This window comes from Mauremys mutica, chromosome 5 (genome assembly GCF_020497125.1).
Source record: "Mauremys mutica isolate MM-2020 ecotype Southern chromosome 5, ASM2049712v1, whole genome shotgun sequence".
NCBI lineage: Eukaryota > Metazoa > Chordata > Testudines > Geoemydidae > Mauremys > Mauremys mutica.
This window is the reverse complement of record NC_059076.1, coordinates 12,532,192-12,557,761: the sequence shown is the minus strand read 5'-3', so window position 1 is coordinate 12,557,761 and position 25,570 is coordinate 12,532,192. Positions and strand designations below refer to the sequence as shown.

Sequence of the window (25,570 nt, the reverse complement as noted above, 5' to 3'; positions counted from 1 at the left end):
TGTGCAACACAAAGGACACGAGAAAACATCCTGGACAAGACTGAGTGAAAGAGATACATCTGCTGCACAGTGCCATGCCAGACCCTGACACAGAGACTCTACAGGTACTACATGGGAGCTGAGAGCCAAAGGACAAGTGGGAACATGTGGAGATCAGCTTGTTTTATTTAGTCATTAGCTCTTTAAACATAGTCCAGGGTGGAACCAGGAAGTGAAAAGTCAATAAATAGTTTGTTAACTTGTTGAGGCCCAAAAGGGGGAAAAACAGAGACTTAGGACGAAGACACTCAGAGCTCTGGCAGGAGAAGGATAAACTCTAAGAATAAGGAGCAGGAGTTCCCTTGGAGTAAAACCTGTGGAAGCCCCCTGATACCCAGGTATTATACTGCACAGGGCGAGAGAGGGTGGGATACATTTGCATTTTCCTTCAGATTGTTTCCTTTTGCTTGTATGAAAGATGGCCTTGATCATTCAAGGAACCTGGGGAGAAAAGGGAGCGTGGCTGGTCCATTTTGTGTGCACTGCGCAAGCCCTTGGAAATTGTGATCTGCTCAGCTGCACACAGGCTCAGCTGTTACTCAGGCTTAGGGTGACCAGAGGTCCTGTTTTTAAAGGGACAGTCCCATATTTAAGCCCTCCTACAGGTGTTCAGACTTTTTCTTAAATATGGGCAAATTGTCCCATATTTTCTGTCTCCCCCACACAGGGCCGGCTCCAGACCCCAGCGCGCCAAGCGCGCGCTTGCGCCGGCATTTTTCCGGGAGGGCGGCAGGCGGCTCTGGCGGACCTCCTGCAGGCATGACTGCGGAGGGTCCGCTGGTCCCGTGGCTCCAGTGGAGCATCCGCAGGCATGCCTGCGGGAGGTCCACCAGAGCCGCGGGACCAGCGGACCCTCCGCAGGCACGTCTGCAAGAGGTCCCCCGAAGCCGCGGGACCGGCGACCGCCAGAGCGCACCCCGCGGCGTGCCGCCCTGCTTGGGGTGGTGGAATTCCTAGAGCCGCCCCTGCCCCCACATCAATACTTGTGGGTCCTGCTGCTGGCCAGATTCCTGCTCGCCAGCCGCCCGCCTGCCCACCGGCGGTAAGTGGGGGGTCCAGTGGCTGACGATGAGGGTGGGTGTGCAGGGCTGGTGGTGGGGCAAAGCTGCAGCGCATGGGGCTGGTCCATCAGCGCAGTCCCTGCTGCGTGCTGGCTCTCGGCCAGCAGGGCCCCGTCCCCGTTCCCAGCCGGCATGGGCTGCGTGCTGCGGTGGCTGGTGAGTGTGGGCAGGCACCAGGCTGTGTCCGGTTACATGTCGCCTCTGCTGCCCACCTTTCCGTGCTCCCCCTCTCGCTGTCCTCTCCCTGCTTTGCCCCCTCACCCCCCCCAGCCCCACTGCTCCTCCACATCCCCCCTGGCGGAGCGCATCCTGCTCCCCACGCTGTGCAGAGAACCAGCCCCTGGTTGGAGCACTCAGCTGACCAACAGCCTGGCCGGCAGCTCCTTCCTTCCCCCACTGCCTCTGGCTGGGCCAATGCCCCAGGAAAACCCAAGATCCTCTGGCCAGGAGGAGCCGGGCCCTGCACGTGCCAAAGCCCCGCACACCGGGGAAGCCTCTCCAGCCCTCAGCTCAGGTCTGGAGTGTCGGGGGGGAGCAATATCCAGCCTTTTCACACCCCAAACCTGCAGGCTCTACAGCAGCCCCCCCCCCGCCCCGAGCAGGGACTTAGCTTAGCACCCCTTTCACCCCCCCCCCCACAATGCTTTGGGTTTTGCCTCCAGGGAGCGCAGGGCTGCTCCGTCCCCTGGGCACCCTCCCCTGCTGTGCCACCGCTCTGGCCGGGTTCCATGAAGCCCCTGCAGGCAGGTTCCGTGGGCCCTGGTGCACAAAGCATCCTTAGGGCTTAACCCCTTCCTGCCCGTGCTGGAGCCAGGAGCCAGGAGGGTTATGTTGGTGACGGGCAGCAGCTTGGGGGTGCTGGCTGCCTTTCGACACTGTGAGGGCAGGAAGGGACAAGCTGCTTCCAGCCACAGAGGAGCAGAGGGCGAGGGAAGAGATGACCTCTCCAAAGACATAGGCCAGGTCGTCCCTCCCCTGCAGCTGGAAGCAGCTCCCCTACCTTCCCTCCCACACAGCGCTGAAAGGCTGCTGCTGGCCACATTCTGGTATGAACCCCAGCAGAAATCTGGGGGGGGGGGAAGGGGCATGTGACTTTGCATGCCCCCTCCCCACCTGCTGCCTTGGGAAAACATGGCACCAGATACTAGGAGAGGCGGGTCCAGGGCCGTCCTTAGCCATAGGCAGAACAGGCAGCCGCCTAGGGCACCACTAGATCTGAGGGCACCACTCTGCTGGGAGCCCGGACAGATGGGAAGCAGTGGAGCATGTAAGAGCAGGGCTGCTGGGTCCTAGAGAGAGCCAAATGCAGCACAGTCTGAGGGAGGGGACTGGCTGTTGGGGTCTCTGGGAAGGGGTGGGGGAAGGAACTCACCTCATGGGGGTAACTGGTACCTATATAAGACAAAGCCCCAAATATCAGGACTGGCCCTATAAAATCAGGACATCTGGATCTGGTCACCCTAGCTGGAGAGCGCATCTCTCCCCCGGGCTGGCAGCGATCCATCTCATCCAGGGGGAGCTGCACAGGGCAGGATGAGCTGCTGTGACTCCATGGGTGCCCCGTCCCTGAGATCAGATGCTGTGCTAACTTCACCATGGTCCGTTGGGCTGGTGGTGGTGCCCATTGGCGTGTGATCGGATCTGAGGGTTTGCTGCTGCTGTTGCCACTCTGCACCCCAAGAGGTGGATTTTGGGGTCCTGCAGTTTTCCACCTTCGCGGGTGCACTGAGAGGCCCCTGTGGGCGCCATGGCACCCTCGGGCACCACGTTGGGGACCCCTGACCTAGAGAGCCTCCTGAAGCATGGCGATTGTTTTGATTTAAATGGACTTGAACTGTATGAAGAATTGAGGACACTGTCATCAATGTTGCCACATGGAAAATCAATGATGGACATTGTACAGTTTACTCATACCAGCAAACTTGTTGACATATACCCTAATGTGTACATTGCCACTCGTATTCTACTGACAATTCCTGTAACAGTAGCATCAGGAGAACGGAGTTTCTCAAAACTAAAGCTCATTAAAAACTATCTCCGCTCTACGAGGAGTCAGGAACACTTGACTGGTCTTGCTATTCTTGCAATCAAACAAGATATCACTTTGTCTTTGTCAAAGATTACATTATTACTGGTTTTGCAGCCAAAAAAGCCAGAAAGATTGCTTTTAATTAAAAATAAATTCTTGTTTCAATACCTCTGCATATACATTTCCAATAAAATGTTGACAAATTAAAAAAATTATATTATTTGCATCATTCTGTCAAATCAGAATTTTTTCTATAGTGCTACCTCTTTAGTTCTAGTCCATCAGCATTACAATGTGCTTAATTAAGTTAAATTGGTTTTAATAACATGCATGTGGCAAGTTTTCCAATAGTGTAAGCTTATGTTTGTGTTGCTAAGATCAAGACAGGCACAGGGGCACCAGTTTAATAATCCCGCCTAGGGCACCATAAATCCTAAGGATGGCCCTGGGCGGGTCCATCCCGGGGGTCCAGTCAGTCATGGAGGACAGAGAGCACCGGGCAGAGAGAGTTGGGTCAGTCAGTCATCCTCCCTGTGAGAGAGAGGTGTACGGGAGTGTATGTGTGCCACCTCTCCCCATGTGGGGTAGCTCCCAGTCCGAGAATCTGCTCTTAGCTTTCCTGAGATCCCTCTCTTGGCCGTACCTGCAGCTGTTACTGAATATCACACTAGTTTTGATGTTACAATACACAGTGTGTGGCCCAGCCTCTCTTTTTGCAGGTGCAAATTGCATTTGCATGGGGGAAACACCCTTTTACATCTGTTTGGGACAACAGTGTTGTCAGCTCTTGTAGTTTTATCATGAATTGTGTGATATTTGACATTTCCAGGAGTTATGTACTCTCAGTTTTCATTAAAAAAAAAAAGTTTCTAGCCTTCATGATTGTAGGGAAAAGCTTGAAAGCATTTTCTGAGTGGACCCAAAATGTTAAAAAACAGAAGGCAAATAGAAAGATTCCAATTTTCTTAAAACATGATTTTTAAGCCAGTCTGATTATTCTGGGGGTCTGACTCATGATTTTTGAATGCCTGGGGTTGAGAACACTGCACAAAGGTAAAAAATGAACAATGCAAAGAAAACAGTCAAGGAGAAATGTTATGTCCTAGGGGCAGCCGGTGTAGGAAGCAATCACTTGAGGCCAGAGAGCAGACAGCTAACCAAAACCTCCATTTTATTTACAGAAACAGAGAGCTCACTCAGCCGGTTGAAACCGGCTGAGCTATCCCTTAATAGTCTCACTCAGTTGCCATAGTAACAAAACCCATGACAACCAAATACACAACATATTCCTCCCCCCCTAATAAGAACATCCCCTAAATAAAACACACACTAAACTAGAGAAGGAGGGTAGACTGCCTCCATTCCCGGCTAAACCCTGGGGATTATTTTGCCCCATAACCGTGGGTTTGCCCTAACTAAAGATCCAGCCGATGAGGAGGCCTTCTGTCTCTAGGTGGATTACGGCGAACTTCTGGTGTTGTTGCACCCGAAAGTACTAGGGGCTCAGGGTCCGCAGCACGAATAGGTGAGGAGGTGGTATCAGCTCGTGCTGGGCAAAGGGGTATCTCAGCTGCCGGCAGTAATGGAGGAGAACAGTCAGGAACAGGTGACTCATGATTCGGTGTCTCACCAGGAGGGGTGAAGTCAGACCCCTCAACTGCAGATGCGTCCTGAAGACTGGCATGACCTGGCAACAGCTGATCTACATGTCGCCGCCAGGTAAGATTCTCTGCAGTCCGGACTGTATAGGAAACAGGTCCTGTTTGAGTGATGACTGTGGCCGGGACCCATTTAGCTCTGGAAGTATAATTCCGAGCCAAAACTGGCTGCCCTGGGCTAAAGGTTCGGTCATTTGCTCTGGGTGCCCGTCTGATTACTTGATATTGCTGCTGATGTTGCACAGTTTGTCTGGGTTCAGAAGGTTTCAGCAGATCAAAGCAAGTGCGCAGCTGTCGTCCCATCATTAGAAAGGCTGGGGAAGCCTGGGTCGTAGCATGAGGTGTGTTTCTATAGGAAAGTAAGAAGGTATCCAGACGCTTTTGAATGGAGTGTTGTCCCTTTGCTGATTTCAAAGCGTTTTTCATTGTCTGCACAAATCTTTCAGCTAATCCGTTGGTGGACGGATGATATGGTGCTGACGTGATGTGGTGTATCCCATTTGCCTTCATAAAATTTTGAAACTCCTGAGAGACGAACTGCGGTCCGTTGTCGCTCACAAGTTGTTCTGGCAGACCAAAACGACTAAAGAGTCCTCGTAGTTTTTGGATAGTACTCTCTGCAGTAGTGGACTGCATTATAGAGACTTCTGGCCATTTAGAATGGGCATCTACTGCCACCAAGAACATGCTTCCTTCAAGGGGGCCAGCAAAGTCAACGTGAATACGTTGCCACGGGTTTTCAGGCCAGTCCCATGGGTGTAGGGGTGCCCACTGGGGTGCATTTCTTACACTCTGACATGACATACAAGCTTTTGCCTTCTCTTCAATAGCACTGTCCAATCTAGGCCACCAAAAATAGCGTCGTGCAATTTCCTTCATGCGCACTATTCCACAGTGACCGGAATGTAGCTGTTCTAACATCTGTGATCTCAGGGGTGGTGGAATAATGACACGCCTCCCCCACAACAAACAACCAGATTGGACCGATAACTCCGTCCGCCTGGACATGTAGGGAACAAGGTCGGGTGAGACCGGAGAGGTTTGTTGAGATTTTCCATGCATCACCAGGTCCATAACTTGGGATAATACTGGGTCAACGCGGGTTGCCTTCTTTATCTGAGTAGCAGTGATGGGTGTATTCTCTACCTGTTCAAAGTAGAAGATTTCCTTTTGGGCACTATCTTGATGTTTGACCGGTAAAGGCAACCTTGAGAGGCCATCTGCATTGCCGTGCAGAGTGGATTTCCGATATTTGATTTCATATGTGTGTGCAGAAAGTATCAATGCCCAACGTTGCATACGACTAGCAGCTAATGGGGGAATGCCTGTGTAGGGTCCAAAAATTGATGTCAGAGGTCGATGGTCTGTAAGAAGAGTAAACTTTCACCCAAACAGGTACTGATGAAACTTCCTAATTCCAAAAACAATTCCTAATGCCTCACGTTCGATTTGGGCGTAGTTAGTTTCTGCTTTGCTTAGAGTGCGTGAAGCAAAAGCAATAGGTCTTTCTTCTCCCGAAGGCATAATGTGTGACACGACCGCTCCCACTCCATAAGGGGAAGCATCGCAGGCCAATTGCAGGGGTAAGGATGGATCAAAGTGCGTTAGAACTTCAGAATTTAACAATGCATCCTTAGCTTTGTTAAATGCAACATCACAGGCTTCAGTCCACTTCCAGGCCTTGTTCTGCCCAAGGAGCTCATGAAGTGGTTTTAGCAGTGTGGCTAACTGTGAGATGAACTTTCCATAATAGTTCAGTAGTCCTAGAAATGAGCGTAGCTGGCTTACATTTCGAGGTGGGGGAGCCTCCACAATAGCTTTAACTTTTGCAGGGGCCTTATGAAGACCTGCAGAATCGATGATGTGTCCCAAATATTCAACAGAGGGCTTGAAGAATTCACACTTGTCTTTGCGAACTCGTAGGCCATACTCTTCCAGTCTTTGTAGGGTAGCCTCTAAATTCTTTAAGTGATCCTCTTCATTTCTTCCAGTGACCAGGATATCATCCAGATAGCACTGAACTCCTGACAAGCCACACAAGATCTGGTCCATAGCCCTCTGGAACAGGGCGGGAGCCGATGTGATTCCGAAGGGTAGGCGACAGTATCGATAAAGCCCCTTATGAGTCACAATAGTCAACAGCTCTTGGGACTTTTCATCGACGTGCATCTGTAAATATGCTTGACTCAGATCAATCTTACTGAACTTTTGTCCCCCAGCCAGGCCTGCGAAGAGGTCATCGATGCGGGGAAGCGGGTATTGCTCTGCACACAACACTGGGTTGACAGTGACTTTAAAATCACCGCAAATCCGGAGAGAGCCATCTTTCTTCACTATTGGAACGATAGGAGTGGCCCATGAGCTATGGGTAACTGGTATTAGGACTCCATTGGTGACCAGGCGCTCCAGGTCTGCTTCAACTTTTGGCCTGATGGCATATGGCACAGTTCGGGCTTTCAGATATTTTGGTGGACTGCCAGGTTTAATGTTCAATGTCACAGTGATTCCCTTCATACTTCCCAAATCATCTCCAAAAACAGCAGCATGTTTCCTTAGTATAGGGGTTAGACTGGTTTCTTCTTTAGTCATCCGGTGCACTTCTGCCCAGTTCAGCTGAATCTTCCCAAGCCAAGACCTACCCATTAAGGCTGGGTAGTCACCTCTCACCACAAACAGTGGCAATTTAGCCACCTGTCCATTGAGCTCCACCTTAACATCAATAGTGCCCAACATGGGCACAGCTTCACCTGTATACGTCTTCAGAACAGTTTTTGTTGCCTTAAGCGGAAGATGCTGTAGCTTTTCCTTATACACAGTCTCAGGAACCAGCGAGACAGCTGCACCGGTGTCTAGTTCCATGCGTATAGGTTTGCCCTCCAATAAGGGGGTTACCCAGTATTCATGTGAGCCCGCTGCCAAAGACAAAACATGCAGTGGCACTTCCTCTTGTGAGGAGGTGTCACCTTGATCATCCTGGGTCTGCTCTAGGGTATGCAAGGTTCCTCTTTTTGTCGGCCAGACCACAGGCCTCTTTTTCTTTTGTTTACAGGCATACTCAATGTGTCCCTTTTTGCCACAGTGTCGACACACCAGGTCCTTACACCAGCATTCTGATGCCTGGTGACCCAGCTTACCATAGCGGTAACATTCTTGACTCTGCACCGTTTTGTGGGTCAGTTCTTGTGACACTTTTTGCACCCTAGGGGATGCACCGATGTATTGTGCCTCCCTTGTAGCCAGTTCCATGGAGACAGCAATATCAACAGCCTTCTGTAATGTAAGCTGAGCCTCTGTCAGTAGGCGCTTCCGTATAGCTTCACTGCAGAGGCCACACACTAACCTGTCACGCAGGGCATCATTTAACATCTCTTTAAATTCACAGTGTTCTGCTAGCTTTTTTAAAATGGCTACAAATTGTACAACTGTTTCATCTTCCTTTTGGTCTCTTTTGTGGAACCTATATCTTTCAACAATTACCAGTGGTTTTGGGGAGAAATGAGACCCCAGGATTTCCACAATGTCACTGTAAGATTTAGTCTCAGGCTTAACAGGGTGTAGTAAGCTGCGTAGCAGAGAGTAGGTTTTAGCCCCTACAACACTTAAGAATATTGGCACCTTCTTCGCTTCTGTAATGTCATTTGCAATACCAAAAAGCTCAAAACGCTCAGTATACACATGCCACTGCTCTGTATTCTCATCAAAAGGCTCCAGGGGCCTGGTCAGAGTAGCCATGATTTTTAGTTTCACTTTCACAGTCAGTGCAAACAAGCAGCTTTTTTCCTTTGTTTGGTCTTTACTTTGACTTCTACTTCCTTCTGTTACTGGAGCAGCACCAGGATCCCATCCTCGTCGCCAGTGTTATGTCCTAGGGGCAGCCGGTGTAGGAAGCAATCACTTGAGGCCAGAGAGCAGACAGCTAACCAAAACCTCCATTTTATTTACAGAAACAGAGAGGTCACTCAGCCGGTTGAAACCGGCTGAGCTATCCCTTAATAGTCTCACTCAGTTGCCATAGTAACAAAACCCATGACAACCAAATACACAACAAGAAAGGCTGAGATTTCTCTGGGTTACTTCCTTCCACGTCAGAGAGGTTTTCTCCTCTACTAACTGAGGTTGCACCATTCAGCATTTCTTAGGTTGATAATTAGCAATAATAAAACTGTAATGACTTGGGTTTATGTGGGAGAGAGGTGAAGCTAGGATGAAAGCAAGAGATATCGCCTACAAGGAGAGCTAGGTAAGATCTACTTCTAACATTGTATACATCTGCTTTTCAGGGATTTAAAACTCTGCAATTTGCTCTCTCTGGGGTCTGCAACACTTCCTTAATATGTGCATTACCACCATAAAAATGGAGTGAAAGATGGACAGAGACAAAAAGAAGCTAGCTCATTTGTAGCGTTGTGTTGTAAGACAGGTTTTATGTATTCAGGCCTGACAAGTCACCTCCCTGGGAAATGGAATCATTGTTTTTCCCAACTGAAACGTAACACTATGATAGCAACACAGGGACCCTTTAAATTTGCTACAACTTCAAGGGGCAATCTGGTTCATCATGCCATTATGGCCTGATCCAAAGCCCAGTGAAATCAATGGAAAGAATCCCATCAAGTTAGTGGATTTTGGATTGGCCCCTTAAAGTCTTCCTGTCTAAAATTCAATCTCAGATTTTAGATGGAGCAGAGATATGGAGCCTAAAAGGTAGAAATGTCATATAATTTGTTATTCTGAGAAAGATACTGGGTCTTCCCACACACCGTTTCAGGAGCAGTGTGGAAGGGAAAGCCTGGGGAATGATCCCTACAGAAGGCATTTTTTGTTGTTTCTGTTGAAAGTTTTGGGATTTAGAGGAAGGTCCTCTGCTCAGGTTACGCCTTTAAGAATGGTGTGAAAAATACAACATTCCAGCCTCTCCTTGCTCGTCTGGAATCTCAGAACATCTGACATTCGTCTCGCATCCGACGAAGTGGGTATTCACCCACGAAAGCTCATGCTGCAAAACGTCTGTTAGTCTATAAGGTGCCACAGGATTCTTTGCTGCTTTTACAGAACATCCGAGGTGCCCAAGATTAAATGAAGACTTTATTGGTGATAACAAAAGTTTAAATTTTATTTTTTAATCAAGCAACATTCTACTGAGAGAGACGCTCAAGAGTATCTTATCGGGGGTTATGCTGCCATAGCGTCATTTTGCCTTTCCGTAATTAAACCTCCCACAGGCTGAAAATATATTTGATGTGTTTAATCTTGTCCATTCCAGATGGCTTTTGCTTGACTGAGGTCCCATAAAATTGCTAATGTTGTGGTCCAGTTAAAGCAAGCAGACTGGGTCAAATCCTCAACTGGTGTTCATTAGCATAGCTCCATTGAGAATCTAACCCACTGACTTCAATGGAGTTACGCTGATTTACACCAGCCCAGGATCTGCCCCATAGATTTAACTGACTAACAGTAAGGAGAAAGTAATTAGGATGGTTACAACATTTGCCCTATTGATTTACACCAGGGTCAACAGAAAGAGAATCAATTCATATATTTATACACTGTTTATAATTTGCATACATTGCAACTTTGGGATTTGAAGTTCGGTCTTATTTTTAACAAGCTCATTTGTGTCTATTAACTCTTTTTCCTTGTGCTATGGCAAAAGCTGATTGACATGAATACCTGGTTTTGTAGTAACGAAGATTGGATGGTAACACACACTGGTAACATTAATTTCATAAGTGTAACATTTTTAAACTGGGTTTTAGCTGCATGATGCTCCTGAAAGTTTTACTTAGGACAAAAAGATGATGTTGTGAGGATTCCGTTTCTAACAGCCCATCTTCTATTCCAATGATTCATTTCAACATATTATAATCCAAGCATTTTGCATTAACCACTTAAAAGGCATGCTATTTGCATCACAAGAAAATGTGCCTATGCCTACCTACCCCTACAATACTGTATAATTAACATTTCATAACAATCAGATCACTCAAATTCTATGCATTATAAATATTCTTCTGATCCACTCAGACACCACACTGTCAGAATTCTATACATTTCCTCATAATCTAATATACCCTAAAACCATAATCCTTACAAAACCATACTCACATTTTCTAGTTAAGTACTTACATGGACCTCATTACCGTAGGATCTAAGCACCTTTTCAATCTAGCACCTCGTGAGGTAGGACAGCACTATTATCCTAATTTTACAAATAGGGAACTGAGGCACGACAAAGGCTAAATGAGTTGCCTGAGATCACACAGGAAGTGTGTGGCAGAGAATTAAACCCAGGTCTCCCAAGTCTCAGCCAGAACCCTAACTGCTGGACCATCCTGCCTGTTTAAGAAACAGTATATAAAATCAGGAGTATATCAAACAGCAGAGTTCCATTATGGAACAAACCCAGGAGGCAGTTAACACTGGGTGAAAGCTGCAAGTTGCCTGGGGTGATAATGAATGAGGAAATATTACATGGCAGCAAGGAATCAAGCTGTTCCTTTCCAGCAACATGAACGTGCCTGTTGTTTTAAAGAGTCTAGATTTTTGCAAAGCACAAGTAATATTGCTCTGGGGCATTAGCTTGTGTAGAAAATGATTTTAGTTTATTGTTCATTTATTGTGTGATGTTATAATTAACTGACATGTTATGTTATATATAATCATTGTATGCTAAATAGAGTTAAACTGTAGGATTATAGAAGTTTAAGATTGATGAGTTTGTAGAAGGAATTCTCATGTATTAGGTATCTAAGTAAGTAGGGTTGAAATGCAAGGCCTCTGGGATGAGGCCTGTAAAATTTTATCTTAGCCATACATAAGCCATAGAGTTAAGGAACGCTGATATAAGTAAGTGACCAAAGAATAACCTGATGCCCTAAGATTACTGGAAAAGCTATACCAATGGGTGATATTGCAAAGATACCTGGTAATCACATTTTTGTAACACATGCCCTAACCGCAGAGTGCACTATGTGCAGAAATGCTAATGACGGATAGTCAGAATCACATTATAAAAGAGGGTGCCTAGATTAGGAAAATTGAGCTCCCTATGGGAAACTCCAGCAGGAACCATCCCTCTACTGATGATCAGTCCGTGAGAGACCCATCAGACCCTAACACTATTGTGAAGGACGTGAGTAGAACTATATTTGTAACTTGTGCCTAGCTAGGTCTGTATATAATTTCTACATGCCTGGGTAATCATCACTTTAACTGTAACTTTAATAAAACTTGTAGAACAGCCCAGACCTTGGACTTGTGAATGTCTGTGTGGTCACTACCCTTGGTCTTTGTGTGTCCCTAGAGCAGTGGTGAGCAACCTGTGGCCCATGGGCCACATGCAGCCCATCAGGGTAACCCGCTGGCAGGCCGTGAGACAGCGTTTACATTGACTGTCGGTTCGCCGTTCCCTGCCAATGGGAGCTGTGGGAAGCATTGGCCAGCACGTCCAGTGGTGAGCTGGAGACGGTTAGCGCCGGTTCCCAGGAACCAGTTGCTAAATTTAGAAGCCGATTTAGAACCGGTTGTTAGGGTTACCATACAGCCAGCAGCCGCCGCTGCTGCTGGGAGACAAGACACCTCGCTCTGTGCAGCTAGAGCGTCCTTTGCCCGATCGCTACCTTCCCCCGTTTGCACTGCAGCCCCCCGAACCTCGTCACCCCCAATTCCTCTCCCCCCTGAGCCTCATCACCCCCGGATTCCTCCCCTCCGGGTCTCCTCTTACCTTGGGCTCCGGCAGGCTGATTGAATCAAACTGCAGCTCTCCTGCCTGAGCTGATTCAATCACTCTGCGGGAGCCCAAGGTAAGACGAGACTTGGAGGGGAGGAATCCGGGGGTGACGAGGCTCGGGGGGGGGGGGGGGAGGAAACGGGGGGCTGCGGGGCAAACCGGGGGAAGGTAGCGCTGGAGCAAAGGACTCTCGGCTCTTCAGCTGCACAGAGCCTAGGTGTCCTGTCTCCCAGCAGCAGCTACCGCTGCTGCAATCAGCCTGCAGCTGGCAGCCTGTGGAGCCCAAGGTAAGGAGGGGAGGGGAGGAATCAGAGAGTGACGGGGCTGGGGGGAGGAATGACGAGGCTCGTGGCGGGGAGGAATTGTGGGGTGACGAGGCGGGGTGGGGAGAGGGATGGGATCCCAGGGTGGCAGTGAGTTCCCTGTCTGTATGTTCTAAATAATAGCAGCTGTTCCCCTAGCAAAATCCTCTCCTCTACATTTCCTTTCTATTTTTGCCTCATTTTCTCCAGTTTATAGTTCTGTTTTTAAAGCCTATATTATCTATTCATGTTAATCTGTCTCTTTGTTTCAGACAGGGTTAAATCTGTAACTTGATTTACATAGAAAAATAGCTAGAGAGATAATGGTAAGACTGTATCACCCAGCATTCTAAGAGGAGCTGTCCTTTACACTTTGTGACTAGGAAAAACAAAACTTGTCTTTGAATTTTATTAACCAATGTAAGTGCTTTTAACATATCAGGAAGAAAGGCAGTGACTTTAAGACCTGTTTGTATAATAATGGAAATACTATAGTTTCTCACTGGCTAACTGTTAAAACATCATTTCTTTTGTTTACAGCCACTGGCAGTAGCTATATAATCCCTTACCCCACGATGGTGTTCTGTAACATTTGCCATGGCTACTGTCTAAATTCTTGCCAAGCTTTTCATCATATCCACAGAACAGAGATTAAATTAATGTAACTGCTAGCTTCAATTCATACTAGTGCTTGTAAAAACTGCTTCATCAATGCACTTAGTTCAATTTTGCAATAAATATCAGAATCCAATAAAGACTATTAAATCTGATTTATTGGCTACATACGTATTATATTTGGAGATGCAGTCAGCTATTATTCAACAGTGAGTTTTGGGGGGTGGCTGTCAGGGGGCAGGGGTGTGGAGGGGGTCGGGGAAGTCAGGGGACAGGGAGCGGGGCAAGTTGGGTAGGGAGTGGGGGCCTGGGGGGGTAGTTAGGGTGGGGGGATCTTGGGAGTCGGTGGTCAGGGGACAAGGAGCAGGGGTGGGGTTGATGGATTGCAGGTTCTGAGGGAGGCAGTCGGGGGCAGGACGTGGGGGGGGTGTTGGATGGGGAGGACAGCTGTTTTGGGAGGCACAGCCTTCCCTACCTGGCCCCGATACAATTTTGCAACCCCGATGTGCGGGGCCAGCTTTAGGAAGTGTGGGGCCCAATTTGAACAGTTTTGACAGGGCCCCAGCAGGGATGAACTTAAAAAAAAAACACGTAAAAAAACACGTGGGGCTTACTCACCGGGCGGCGCTCCAAGTCTTCGGCGGCACTTTGGCGGCGGGTCATTCACTCGCTCTGAGTCTTCGGTGGCACTGAAGGACCCGCCGCCGAAGTGCTGCTGAAGACCCGGAGCGAATGAAGGACCTGCCGCCAAAGACCCAGTAGGGAGCCGGTTGTTAAGATTTTGGCAGCTCATCACTGAGCACGTCCCTGCAGCCTGCGCCACTTCCCACAGCTCCCACTGGCTGCGAACGGCAAACCGCGGCCACTGGGAGCTGCGGGTGGCTGTACCTGTGGATGGTCAATGTAAACACTGTCTCACAGCCCGCCAGTGGATTGCCCTGACAGGCCCCATGCAGTCTATGGGCCGCAGGCCGCCCACCACTGCCCTAGAGACTCTAAATCTAAAGCAAGTAGCATAGGTGACTTTCACTGTTAAGCTTGAAACTGTCGCCGCCAGAGCTGAACCCACGGTGGTGTAATACCACGTTACAAAATTTAAATAAAATAAATCTACACTGGGCTCCAGTGGAACACTTCCAGTCGTAACTCTTACAGTTTCCTGGGTTTTGTTTGTTTGTTTTGTTTAGAAGTTGCAAAGTATATTGATTCATGTAAGAGAGAATACAGAAATCAATACAAATGGAATTCTACCACCCCCAGCTCTTGGAAACCAATGTTAGTTCCCAGGATGTGCAGGAATGTCTTCCATACAGTTATCATGCAAATAATGAGAGCCATTTAACCCCTTTTTTCTTCACCTTAACTCAGCTCTCCCAACATGGAACATTTGTCAAGGCAGGAATTAGAGGTTATCCATGAAATTCCCCTCTACCGGGCTTTTGTGGAGAAGTGGGCCCAGGTGGAATCATTCCAGGCCAGGCCAGACGACCTTCTCATTTCCACCTACCCGAAATCAGGCAAGTAAAATAAGAGTGTATGTAAATAGCAGGAGACAGAATACGCTTACCTCTGAAATGCTGCCTTTCAATCTACGTTTCAGGCACCACCTGGATTAGTGAAATCGTGGACATGATTTACAACGACGGGGACGAGGGGAAATGTAAACGGGATGCAATTTTCAATCGAGTCCCTTTCATGGAAATGAGCTGCCCTGAACTCCTAAGTGGTAAGTGCTGTACAGGAGAGCAGACAAATGCACGAGTCCCCTCCCACAGGAGCCATGGAAGGAGGAGAAGCAGGAATGCTGTCTCTGGACTGATTCTAATACTGTATGTAATTCAACCTCTACAACAAGGCAGCTGGTTTTATATTGTCTTTGTACAAACTGTACACCAACATGCTTTACAGGGTTAAACACGCAATTATAGAGCCAGGAACACCTTCCCTGACCCAGCCAGCATCACATTATCCCATTCGCCCCCAAAGCCTGCCTTAAAACTCATTTGTTTCCTGCTTATTAATCCTGCTCCTCATCACAGAAAAACAAAGTCAGTAGAAAAATGTTGCGGCACTAGTGTGTGATGTGTGTTCTGCTTCTTTGAATCTGTAGCTGGAAGCCAGAAACTCTAGAGTGAAACAGAGCAGCATTAGGGACACAGCCTTAGGTTTAGCTTATTCTGGTGGAGTTCCTTGTTCCGTGTCAGAAGAAAGCAGCTCTCTCACTGTGATTCTCATGTGAAACGTTTAAATGGAGTAAGGGACAATTACGCTGCTTTTGTTCCCATCCTAGCCCAGGTCTCTACCCGTGTGTAGATAGACTGTAAACTCTTAGGCTCAGAGACCCCGTCATGTCTGTAAAGCACTGGCAGTGCTATATAAATAATCATAATTTATTTTTCCTTTTGCTGCTTCTAATCATAGAAATGTTGGGCTGGAAGGCACTTTGAGAGGCCTTCTAGTCCACCTCCCTGTGCAGAGGCAGGACCAAGTATACCTAAATCATCCTTGATAGGTCTTTGTCTAACCTGTTCTTAAAACCTCCAAAGGTGGGGATTCGACAGCCTCCCTTGGTGACCTGTTCCAGTGCTTAACTAAGGAGTAGTCGGCCAGGATGAGATCTGAAATGAGAGAGGCCCTCTTGAATGAGGCGGAGAGATGCAGGAAAGTCATTCTAGCCAGCAGCAGTTGCCAAGAGGGTGAATCTGCACCACCAGTTACAGGATTGTTTGGCGCATCACAGAGGAAACCAGAGCTAAATGGGCAGAGGGACAGGGCAGGGCAGGGCAGCAGAGGGACAGGCAGGGTCCAAGAGACAAGCTGAAGTGGTTCCATGGGGGGTTTTAAAGAGAGAAGGTAAATTTGGACTGGTGGCTGCAATGAACAAATCAGTGGAGCTGATCAAAGATTCAGGTGCAGCGGTTATGCACGAGAAGGCTGCCAGCCACAGGAGAGTTAGGATGGGCGGGGGGGCATTTAGCCACATCTCCCTCTTTCTAGGCATCATGAAAGGAAGAGGCAGGAAGTGCAGATTCATTCTCCAGTGAGCGCAAGCTGTTCATTCAGGACGTGCCAGGTGCTCCAGACGATACCTTTACCCCCTGTGTGTTTTCCAGGCACAGAGCAGCTGGCTATGATGCCATCGCCTCGGCTAGTGAAGACCCACCTCCCAGTTCAGCTCCTCCCCGTCTCCTTCTGGGAGCAGGACTGCAAGGTAACCAGCTCCAGAGTGACATGGTGATGCAGGAATTGTCATCTGTCAGCTCACCTAGGCCTGCCTCCTGGTTCCAGCAGCCTCCAGTGCCCAACACCTCAGAAAGGCAACCTCCCCATAATTCATATGCCAGTTGTGCAGTGATGGTGTTTGTACTGGAGCAGGGGAAATCTCTTCCAGACCTATGCAGGGGGTCGCAGTCCCTGCTAATTCAGACTGCACTACATTCCCTTTTCTGTCCTGCAGATGATCTACCTTGCCCGAAATGCCAAGGACGTGGCTGTCTCTTATTACCATTTCTACCTGATGGCAAAGATGCATCCAGACCCCGGCACCTGGGATGAGTTCCTGGGGAAGTTTATGGCTGGGAAAGGTAGGAGTAACCTCTCAGACACCACAGTAACAGGTGTGGCATAAGATCGTAAACAACAGAAAAGCAATTCTCCCTTCACCCCCTGGGCAGGAATCCAGGGATATGTTATTCAGTTGGGCTCTAAAGGGTTCAGTGTCAATGACTTCCCTTGGCTCCTCAGAGCGTGGCAGGACGGTGAGTTCCTTAGTGCAGTTTGTGAACATTAGGCCATGGCAACATGGTTCAGTGGACAGGGCACAGAACTAGAAGTGAAATGACCTGGGTTCTAGTCCCAGCTCTGCTACTTACTTGATGGGTGACCGTAGGCCAGTCACTTCACCTCCCTGTGTGACCTTGGGCCAGTCACCGCTCTGTGACTCCATTTGCCCTCCCATCTTGTCTTATCTAATTAGATTGTGAGCTCTATGTGGGTACGGTACTTAACACGAGGGAATCCCACAGGGCTACTGTAACAGAAATAATTGTTACTATACTCGGTGCCCTCACAATCCTCCCCCTTCAGGAGCAGAGCCCGAACGTTTCTGGCCTGGGGCCAAGACTCCAAACCCACCAGAATGTTTACACACTCCTTAGAAGAGGAGTTTGCAAAGCCTTGTTGAGGCCAAAATAATAATGATTATTTAATGTTGGCATTGCAGTGGGGCCCAACAGCTCCACGCAGGCACCGCGCACACACAGAGAACGACATGGCTCCTCCCCAGATGGCACAGTCTAACTAGACAAAACCCCTGGCCAGACAACATACCCTTAGATGCCTTTAAAAATTCCAGCTGGTTATTGAAGAAAAAGGACTAGCGGTTCATCCCATCCACCCCTGCCCCTGGGCAGGATTAGTGCACATAACACACAGTCCACTCTTCTGTCCAGCCTGGTTTTAAACGTCCCAAGCAATGGGGCTCCCAGCCTCCTGCTGGGAGACTGGTATAATAACCTAACAGCTCACGTCCCCTGTGACACTCAGTACTAGCTGTGATGTCTCTCTCCTCCTTTTCTTTGTTGCTTGTTTCAATCTGGATGAAGTGGCTTATGGATCCTGGTACGATCATGTCAAAGGCTGGTGGGAGAAGAAAAAGGCCTATCGAATTCTGTACATGTTCTACGAGGACATGAAAAAGGTGAGGAAGGGGAAGCGATGACCAGATGCCAGGGGATCCTGCTCCAAATGCCCCCTTTCGCTAAGGAAGGAGGGTGATTTTAACATCTATCTAGGTATGTGTAGAGCTCCCCTCACTGTCCTATCTGAGCATGTCCCAATCATTAACGAGTGTAGCCTCACAACACGCCTGATGGGAGGGCAGCAGTGTTACTCCTGTTGAACTGAGATACTGACAGATTAAGTGATTTGCCTAGAGGGAATCTGTCACAGACCCAGGAGTTGAACGCACATCTCCTGAGTGCCAGTCCAGAAATTCATCGTTCCTCCCCTGCATGTCCATTTGCAACACTGGCATCGTTAGGAGTGGAGGGGTGGTGCTGAAGTCGCCTATTTTACTACACCCAATGGGACAATACTTTGCATTTGGCTCTGAGGCACATTGACGTCTATCTGGAATATTAACAAAACAATGCCGGAACCAGCCACGTTCAGTGCGGAACTAAGGCAGCGAGTCCACAGCCCCAAACTTCCTGCCTATGGCTGCCAGCGCCACCCATAGGTATGACAGTGGATTCAGTTGATCCAAGCCATGATTCATTTTAACCTGCCCCTTAGCTTCTTATAATAATATGGTAAACAATCCCTAAACTGCTAGATGGCTCATGTCCCGTTGGTTTAGAAAGCAATGACCCTGGCTTTTCCCCAGACCTGATTTAAGTCTGGTCCATAAACACTCCCTTTTGTGCCCCTATCAACCCCAAGAGAAGGTAGAACTAGGAGGGGACGGAGGGACCAAGACCCTCCTCTCATCTTCTAGGTAACACAATAAGCCCCCTGCCAACACACACATCCTGCCCCTCTTAGTGAGCTCCCACCACCAGGCAAATCACCACCACCAGGCAAATCAATCAACAGGGTTCTTCCCCAGCCAGTTCTCTTTTGCACCCAGAGCACTAACAAAGAGGAAGGAGGTACCAGGCTTAGCCTGAGTCAGTGACATATTAGGAGTCTAATGGATCTTTAATTCATATTTGAGCCATCCTTAAATAGTCTCATGTCTCGCATCTTTGCATTCAGACAGACAGCATCACAACGAACACACATGGTCATAGATTTTACACACTGAAGTGCTGAGGGGGAACACAGGGTAGTTTGGTGACTAAGTACAGGAAGGGAGTCAGGGGGGCTTTAGGTTTGTTCCATTCTGCATCAGAGTCACTTAAGGCAAGAGTTTCAAAAGCGCACCCACAACAGCGACTAGATTTCCAGAAAAACCCAGCTCCTATTTACACACCTAAATACGGAGCTCTAGATCAGTGGTTTCCAGACTACTGGACTCACTTTCAGGAGTCGGATTTGTCTTGTGTATCCCAAGTTTCACCTCACTTAAAAACCTACTTGCTTGCAAAATGAGACATAAAAATATAAAAGTGTCACCACGCACCATTACTAAAAAATTACTTACTTTCTCCTTTTGGCTGTATGAAATTTTCGGTTGTACTGACTTTGCTAGTGCTTTTTATGTAGCCTGTTGTAAAACTAGGCAAACGTCTAGATGAGTTGATATACCGCCGGAAGATCTCTGTGTACACACACTGAGCGAGATTGCTGGCAGTTGTACAATTACATCCATAATGTTCTGTGCAGGGGTGAATGCAGCTGAAATCTATTTGGCAGGTGAAGCTGGTTGTGACTCAGCAAACCTCCACAAAGGTTAAGGGGTTGAGCCCTTGAGTTGGCTGTAACTTAAGAAAGAAAGAAAACCAACCAACCAACCAACCACTCACTCACTCCACTGCAGGCTGCAAACTGCAGACCTGGCTTCATTATCTCTCAAAAGAAGACACTTAGGGCTTATCTTGGGGAAAGCCTGAGATGGGAGTGTGTATACAGGAAGTTTTACCTGCATAGCTATGCTGGTACTTTTTTGTGTGTGTGTAGAGAAGCTTTAGCTATTCTTACCTTAAGGCAAGGGGTTTGGGTTGAGTTCTCACTGGAACCAGAAGCAGCTACAATACTAGCCATGGGCTACTAGACTCCACTTAAGGTCATATGAGGCAGGGGGCTTCTAAGGGTAGGTCTATACTCACCGTCCGGGTCGACGCGGTGAGTTCGACTTCTCGGAGTTCAAACTATCGCGTCTAATCAAGACGCGATAGTTTGAACTTCCCGCATGCTCCGGTCGACTCCGGAACTCCACCACCGCAAATGGCGGTGGCAGAGTCGACCTTGGAGCTGCGGAGTTCGACCCCGCCGCGTCTGGATGGGTAAGTCAGTCGAACTAGGGTACTTGCGTACCCTGGTTCGACCCCCTCCCTTACTGTAGACCAGGCCTAAGGGCTGCTATTTATACCTTTCCCCAGCACTCCCTGGTGCTAGAACTGCAGCATTTCAGGGAAGGCCACACTGCAGCTTCTCATTGAAGAGTAGGGAACCGATTAATATTACTTGGTTGGTTTGTTCTAACTTTGGTTGTTTTGGATTTTGGGTGGTTTGTTGGTGAGGGGCCCCTTTTTCCTCCTGGCTACAGAAAACAAGATGGAAAGGTGTTTTAAAAGGGGGGGGGAATACAACAGGCACACTCAAAAGAATAAAAAAGTATGTAGAAGTGGCTGATTGCCTAAAACCAGTAAGGGATGGAGCCAAGAGATTATATAGCTGAGCTGCAGTTAGGCTGAAGTTAGAGTTTAGGGCTGGTGAGAATTTTGTTTAAAGGTTTCGGCTAGCTTCCGTCTCTGCCTTTAAAAGGGGAGGCCATTTCATATGACTATCAGTGCTAGAACTTTAGAAGCTTAATTAATGCCCTTTCTGTGAGATCTCAGATTAAAGCAATTTACTTTTAATATTTACAATGGGCTTCTGATTTTTTTTCCCCTGCCCCTCCTCTCTTCACTGATTCTATGAACTTATACGCTCTGCTTCTAGAATGCTAGTGTGGTATTAGTACTGTATGTAGCAGCCCACTTGGTAAATGGCGTGTTTTGTTTAAAGTTGGTTGTACAGGATAGCAAGCCTTTGCTGATCCTTTTTTTCAAAAGTTTTTCTGGGCTCTAGAAATCATTGGTTATTATGATGCATCACTCATTAAAAGAGCTGCTCTTTGCTCATCAGAGGCCTACTCCACAACCCACTGGTCTCTGGATTAGGTCCCAAATGAATACAAGAAAGATGTGTCACATTCTACCAACACATCCAAGAGTGGCTAGGAAAACTTCTGCTCAGTAACATATTATCCTTCATCATGTCTCACCACCTGAGAGTCTGTCTGCCTGTCTCTCTGCAGGACCCAAAGCGCGAAATAGAGAAGGTGCTCCAGTTTCTGGGAAAGGACCTGAAGGAGGAAGTGGTGAATAAAATCCTCCACCATACCTCCTTCCAGGAGATGAAGAAGAATCCTACTGCTAACTATGAAATGATGCCAGTCTGGGCTATGGACCACACTGTGTCTCCATTCATGAGGAAAGGTAAGAGGTTTACAGGAAAAGCCATAAGATAACAGCAGGAACTGTTTTCTACAATTCTTACTAGCTCCTGATTCCACTTTCACAGGAAGGGAAATTCCCAGGGTCAGTGTTTTTCTCTGTGAGCCAAGCCCAGTTAATGGTGGAGCTGCATATGGAAGGCCCAGCTCAGATAAATGACTATAAGGAAGGTTCTCCTGTTTATTTTCTACCATGCAGATCCTGGTGTAGCACTCTGGAGAGCATGATTGATCTTGTGGTTTTGGCACTAACTGGGGCTTCAGGAAATGCGAGTTCTGTTTCCTGCTCCAATATTAACTCGCCATGTGGCATTGGGCAAGTCTCTGAGGCCCTGAAATCAACGGCTATTGGGAGCCTAAATATCTTTGAGGAAGTGGGCCTTGATTTCCATGTGCCTCACTTTTGCCATCTGCAAAACGGGGATATCCAGAAGGAAGTGCCCTTGTTCGTTTACACTATAAACTCCTCCAGGCACAGTTTGTCTCCTACTATGTTTGCGTACAGTACTTACCCTAGTGGGGGACTTCAGGTGCGATACAAATAACATTAGTGATTTGCCATGCCTGGACCTGAGTTAATATGTGACTGTGGCCTGCAGGAAGAGATCACAGATGTCAGCGTCCTCAATTTGGGAGTGCACAGAATATCCATTGACAGTTCAACAGTGCTAATTACTGGTGGTGTTTCTTGCATGCATCTTAAAAACAATTGTTTGGATACAAAGATCCTTTTCTCTCTTGAGAAGGAAAAATAGACACTGGCCTAAGTTTTCCAAAGTTCCTGGTGCTTTTGGGTGACCAGCCTGAGACACCTTTTAAGGTTTTGAGTTTTAGAAGGTGGGTACTGAGCATTTTCTGAAAATTGGGGACCCTTAAAGGTGTCTCAAGTTGAGCATCCAAGATCACTCGGAAGTTTGGAGAATGTACGTGCATTAATCATACATCCTGAGATGCATGACTGGTGTGAAGAGATGTTCCGTAGGACCCCTCTGCTCCCGACTCACACACAGTCCCCAGCAGTGAGGACACTGTAAAGTTTGTGTGAACCCCATCAACCTCAAATACATGTTTCCCGCTGCTTCTAACCTTAACTTGCTTAACTGGAAAGTCTCTTGCAGCCCTTTGATCTGTTTCATTTTCTCCTTTGTTCCTGTTAAGCACCTAAGCAAAGAGAACACCAAAAACCTGACTTAGGACCACAGTGCTATGCTAGGGCCTTTTGGAGTATCTTTGGGAAAGAAGATAACAGAACCAGAACCTCAGAAGTGGGGCAGGAGCCCAGAAGGGGAGAATAAACTAGCCATTCTTTTGTTTTCTTCCCATCAGGGATGGCAGGAGACTGGAAGAATTACTTCACCGTGGCTCAGAATGAGATATTTGACGCACATTATAAAGAGCAGATGACAGGCTCGACATTCAGATGCCAAATGGAGATATGAAGAAAAGGCTTCCCTATGTTTCATCAGACAAATGCAAGCTGTCTAAATACTAAGATGGGTGAACTAGAGTGCCTGGCCTTAAATGAGGATATTGATATAATAGGCATAATGGAAACTTGGTGTAATGAGGATAATCAATGGATTTGCGATAATATGAGGGTACAAAATATATATGAATGACAGAGCTGGTGGGGGAGTGGCACTATATGTGAAAGACAGCATAGTCAAGTAAAGTAAAAATCTAAAATGAATTAAACTGAACCATAGAATCTCTATGGATAGAAATTTCATGTTTGAATAATCCGAGTATAGCAGTAGGAATATGCTACTGACCACCTGAAGGCGATGGTGACTTTGACAGAGTTTAGAGAGGCTATGAAGACAGAAAACCCAATAATAATTTCAACTGTCCTCTTATTGACTGGGTACATGGCAACTCAAAAAGGGATGCAGAGGTAAAATTTCTAGACACATTAAATGACTGCGTCTTGGTTCAGCTTGTCCTGGAACCCTCAAGGGGAGAGGCAATTCTTGATTTTAATCCTAAGTGGAGCACAGAATATGGCCAAGAGAGGTAAATATAGCTGAACGTCTCAGTAATAGCGACAATGATGTAATTAAATTTAACATTCTTGGAGGGGGAGAAATGCCAAAGAAACCCACCACAATAGCATTTAACTTCAAAACAGGTAACTACACAAAAATGAGGAAGCTAGTTAGATGGCAATTAAAAGGAACAGTTACAAGTGGGAAATGCCTGCAGACTGCATGGAGACTATTTAAAAGCACCATAACTGAGGCAGTAAAAGGACCAAAAAAATTCCACCATGCTTAAGCAGCTGAATAAAAGAGATGATTAGAGGCTAAAATGTATCCTTTAAAAATTGGAAATTTAAGTCCTAGTGAGGAAAATAGAAAGAAGCATAAACTCAGGCAAGTCAAGTGTAAATGTATAATATAACAGACCAAGAAAGAACTTGAAGAGCAACTAGCTAAGTACACAAAAACTAACAGCAAAAAAGTACATCAGAAGCAGAAATCCCGCCAAACAGTCAGTGGATCCACTGGATGATTGTGTTGCTAAAGGAGCACTCAGAGATGACAAGGCTCTGACAGAGAAGCTAAATTAATGTTTGAATTGGTTTTCACTGAAGAGGATGAGGGGGAGATCTCCACATCTGAGCCGTTCTTTTTAGGTGACAAATCCGAGGAACTGTTGATTGAGGTGTCCGTAGAAGAGGTTTCAGGACAAATTGATAAATTAAACAGTAATAAATCACCAGGACCAGACGGCATTCACCCAAGAGTTCTGAAGGAACTCAAATAAATTGCAGAACTACTAGCTGTGGTTTACTTAAATCAGCCTATGTACCAGATGATTGCAGGATAGCAAACGTGATGCTGATTTTTAAAAAAGGCTCCGCACAATGTAATAAAATGGTTAATAACTAGAAGAGCATATGTGGCAGCAGTGAGATTCAGTGGCTAGAGCTCTGGACTGGGAGTAAAGTGACCTGTACTCTGACAATGACCTGCTGTGTAACCTTAGCCAAGTCTGATAACTGTTCTGTTGATGAGATTTTTGTGCTGCTGCCATAAATTAGAGCTACTCTGACTTACGCCAGGGGCTACTCTGGCTCCTGAAACAATGTGAAGCTACCTTGGCACCTCCCCATCCCAGCTGCAAAATCCCACCTTGTGTCTCAGTTTTTCCCTTCTGTACCATGGGGATGGTGATGCTTAATGCACTACTGCAAGGTGCTCAGATACCTATAAAAACCTATATAAGAATAGAATAGAGTGCTGGAGCTTATTATTAAAAGCACTGAAGTGACTTAGGAGCACATGTCCCGCTGAACGTCAATATGACGTGTACTTCTGAGTCACTGAGGCACTTTTGAAAATCCCACCCACTCACCCTCTTTTGTAAGGCACTTTGAGACCCATGGATGTGCTCAGTAAAAGCTAAATATTATTAATCTAATTCCTCATTGCCCTTTCAATGCAAGCAATAACAAAGTACAATAACTCCACTTTAAAAACAGATATTCATCATGTCTCTTGGTTATACGAACTTATAAAATTGCCAAGTGCCTTTGGAAACCATTGTTGTATGCAGTGCTGTGGTAGCCATGTTGGTCCCGGGGTATTAGAGATGCAAGATAGGTGATGTAACATCTTTTACTGGACCAACTTCTATTGGTGAGAGAGACAGAGATGAGACCTGAAGAAGAGCTCTATCTAATCTCGAAAGCTTGTCTCTCTCACCAGCAGAAGAAGTTGGTCCAATAAAAGATATTACCTCCCTCACCTTGTCTCTCTTTTTGAACTATTGTCCATTTCGATCCTATTTGTGAGACTTTCCTTCTTAGTCTATGGTATAATGATCACCTTAAAATTATCCCTTTAATAGAGAACAAAGTTAGTTACTAACTGCCAGTCTCTGAGTTAATGTTCAGAATCTCGATTGTATTGCAAAGCTGAAGAACTGAGGGGCAGTTTAGTTGTAGGTTTTTATTAAGTTGTTGGGAGGCTGG

The 25,570-nt window shown here is 47.0% G+C and overlaps 1 protein-coding gene across 3 annotated transcripts; it reads left to right on the top strand.

Annotated features, from left to right (window-relative positions):
• LOC123371099 (sulfotransferase 1 family member D1-like) lies at nucleotides 1-25,413 on the top strand. 3 transcript variants are annotated; one of them, XM_045018300.1, is made up of 8 exons: nucleotides 1-104; nucleotides 14,802-14,950; nucleotides 15,034-15,159; nucleotides 16,547-16,644; nucleotides 16,891-17,017; nucleotides 18,038-18,132; nucleotides 21,397-21,577; nucleotides 22,921-25,413. In XM_045018300.1, the coding sequence occupies exons 2-8, from the start codon at nucleotides 14,812-14,814 to the stop codon at nucleotides 23,031-23,033; spliced, it is 879 nt and encodes a 292-aa protein (XP_044874235.1). In that variant the 5' UTR covers nucleotides 1-104; nucleotides 14,802-14,811; the 3' UTR covers nucleotides 23,034-25,413. The 3 variants fall into 3 exon arrangements, with proteins under 3 accessions (XP_044874235.1, XP_044874233.1, XP_044874234.1); XM_045018298.1 differs by lacking the exon at nucleotides 1-104 and adding an exon at nucleotides 262-377; XM_045018299.1 differs by lacking the exon at nucleotides 1-104 and adding an exon at nucleotides 8,894-9,027.
• The last annotated feature ends 157 nt before the right edge of the window (nucleotides 25,414-25,570 follow it).

What these genes read in the sequence shown, in the direction of transcription:
- LOC123371099 (XM_045018300.1), top strand. Translation starts at nt 14,812, where the DNA reads ATGGAACATTTGTCAAGGCAGGAATTAGAGGTTATCCATGAAATTCCC. An exon ending in GAAGTTTATGGCTGGGAAAG is followed by an intron (nt 17,018 to 18,037) that starts GTAGGAGTAACC and finishes ATCTGGATGAAG; the next exon opens with TGGCTTATGGATCCTGGTAC. An exon ending in TCTACGAGGACATGAAAAAG is followed by an intron (nt 18,133 to 21,396) that starts GTGAGGAAGGGG and finishes GTCTCTCTGCAG; the next exon opens with GACCCAAAGCGCGAAATAGA.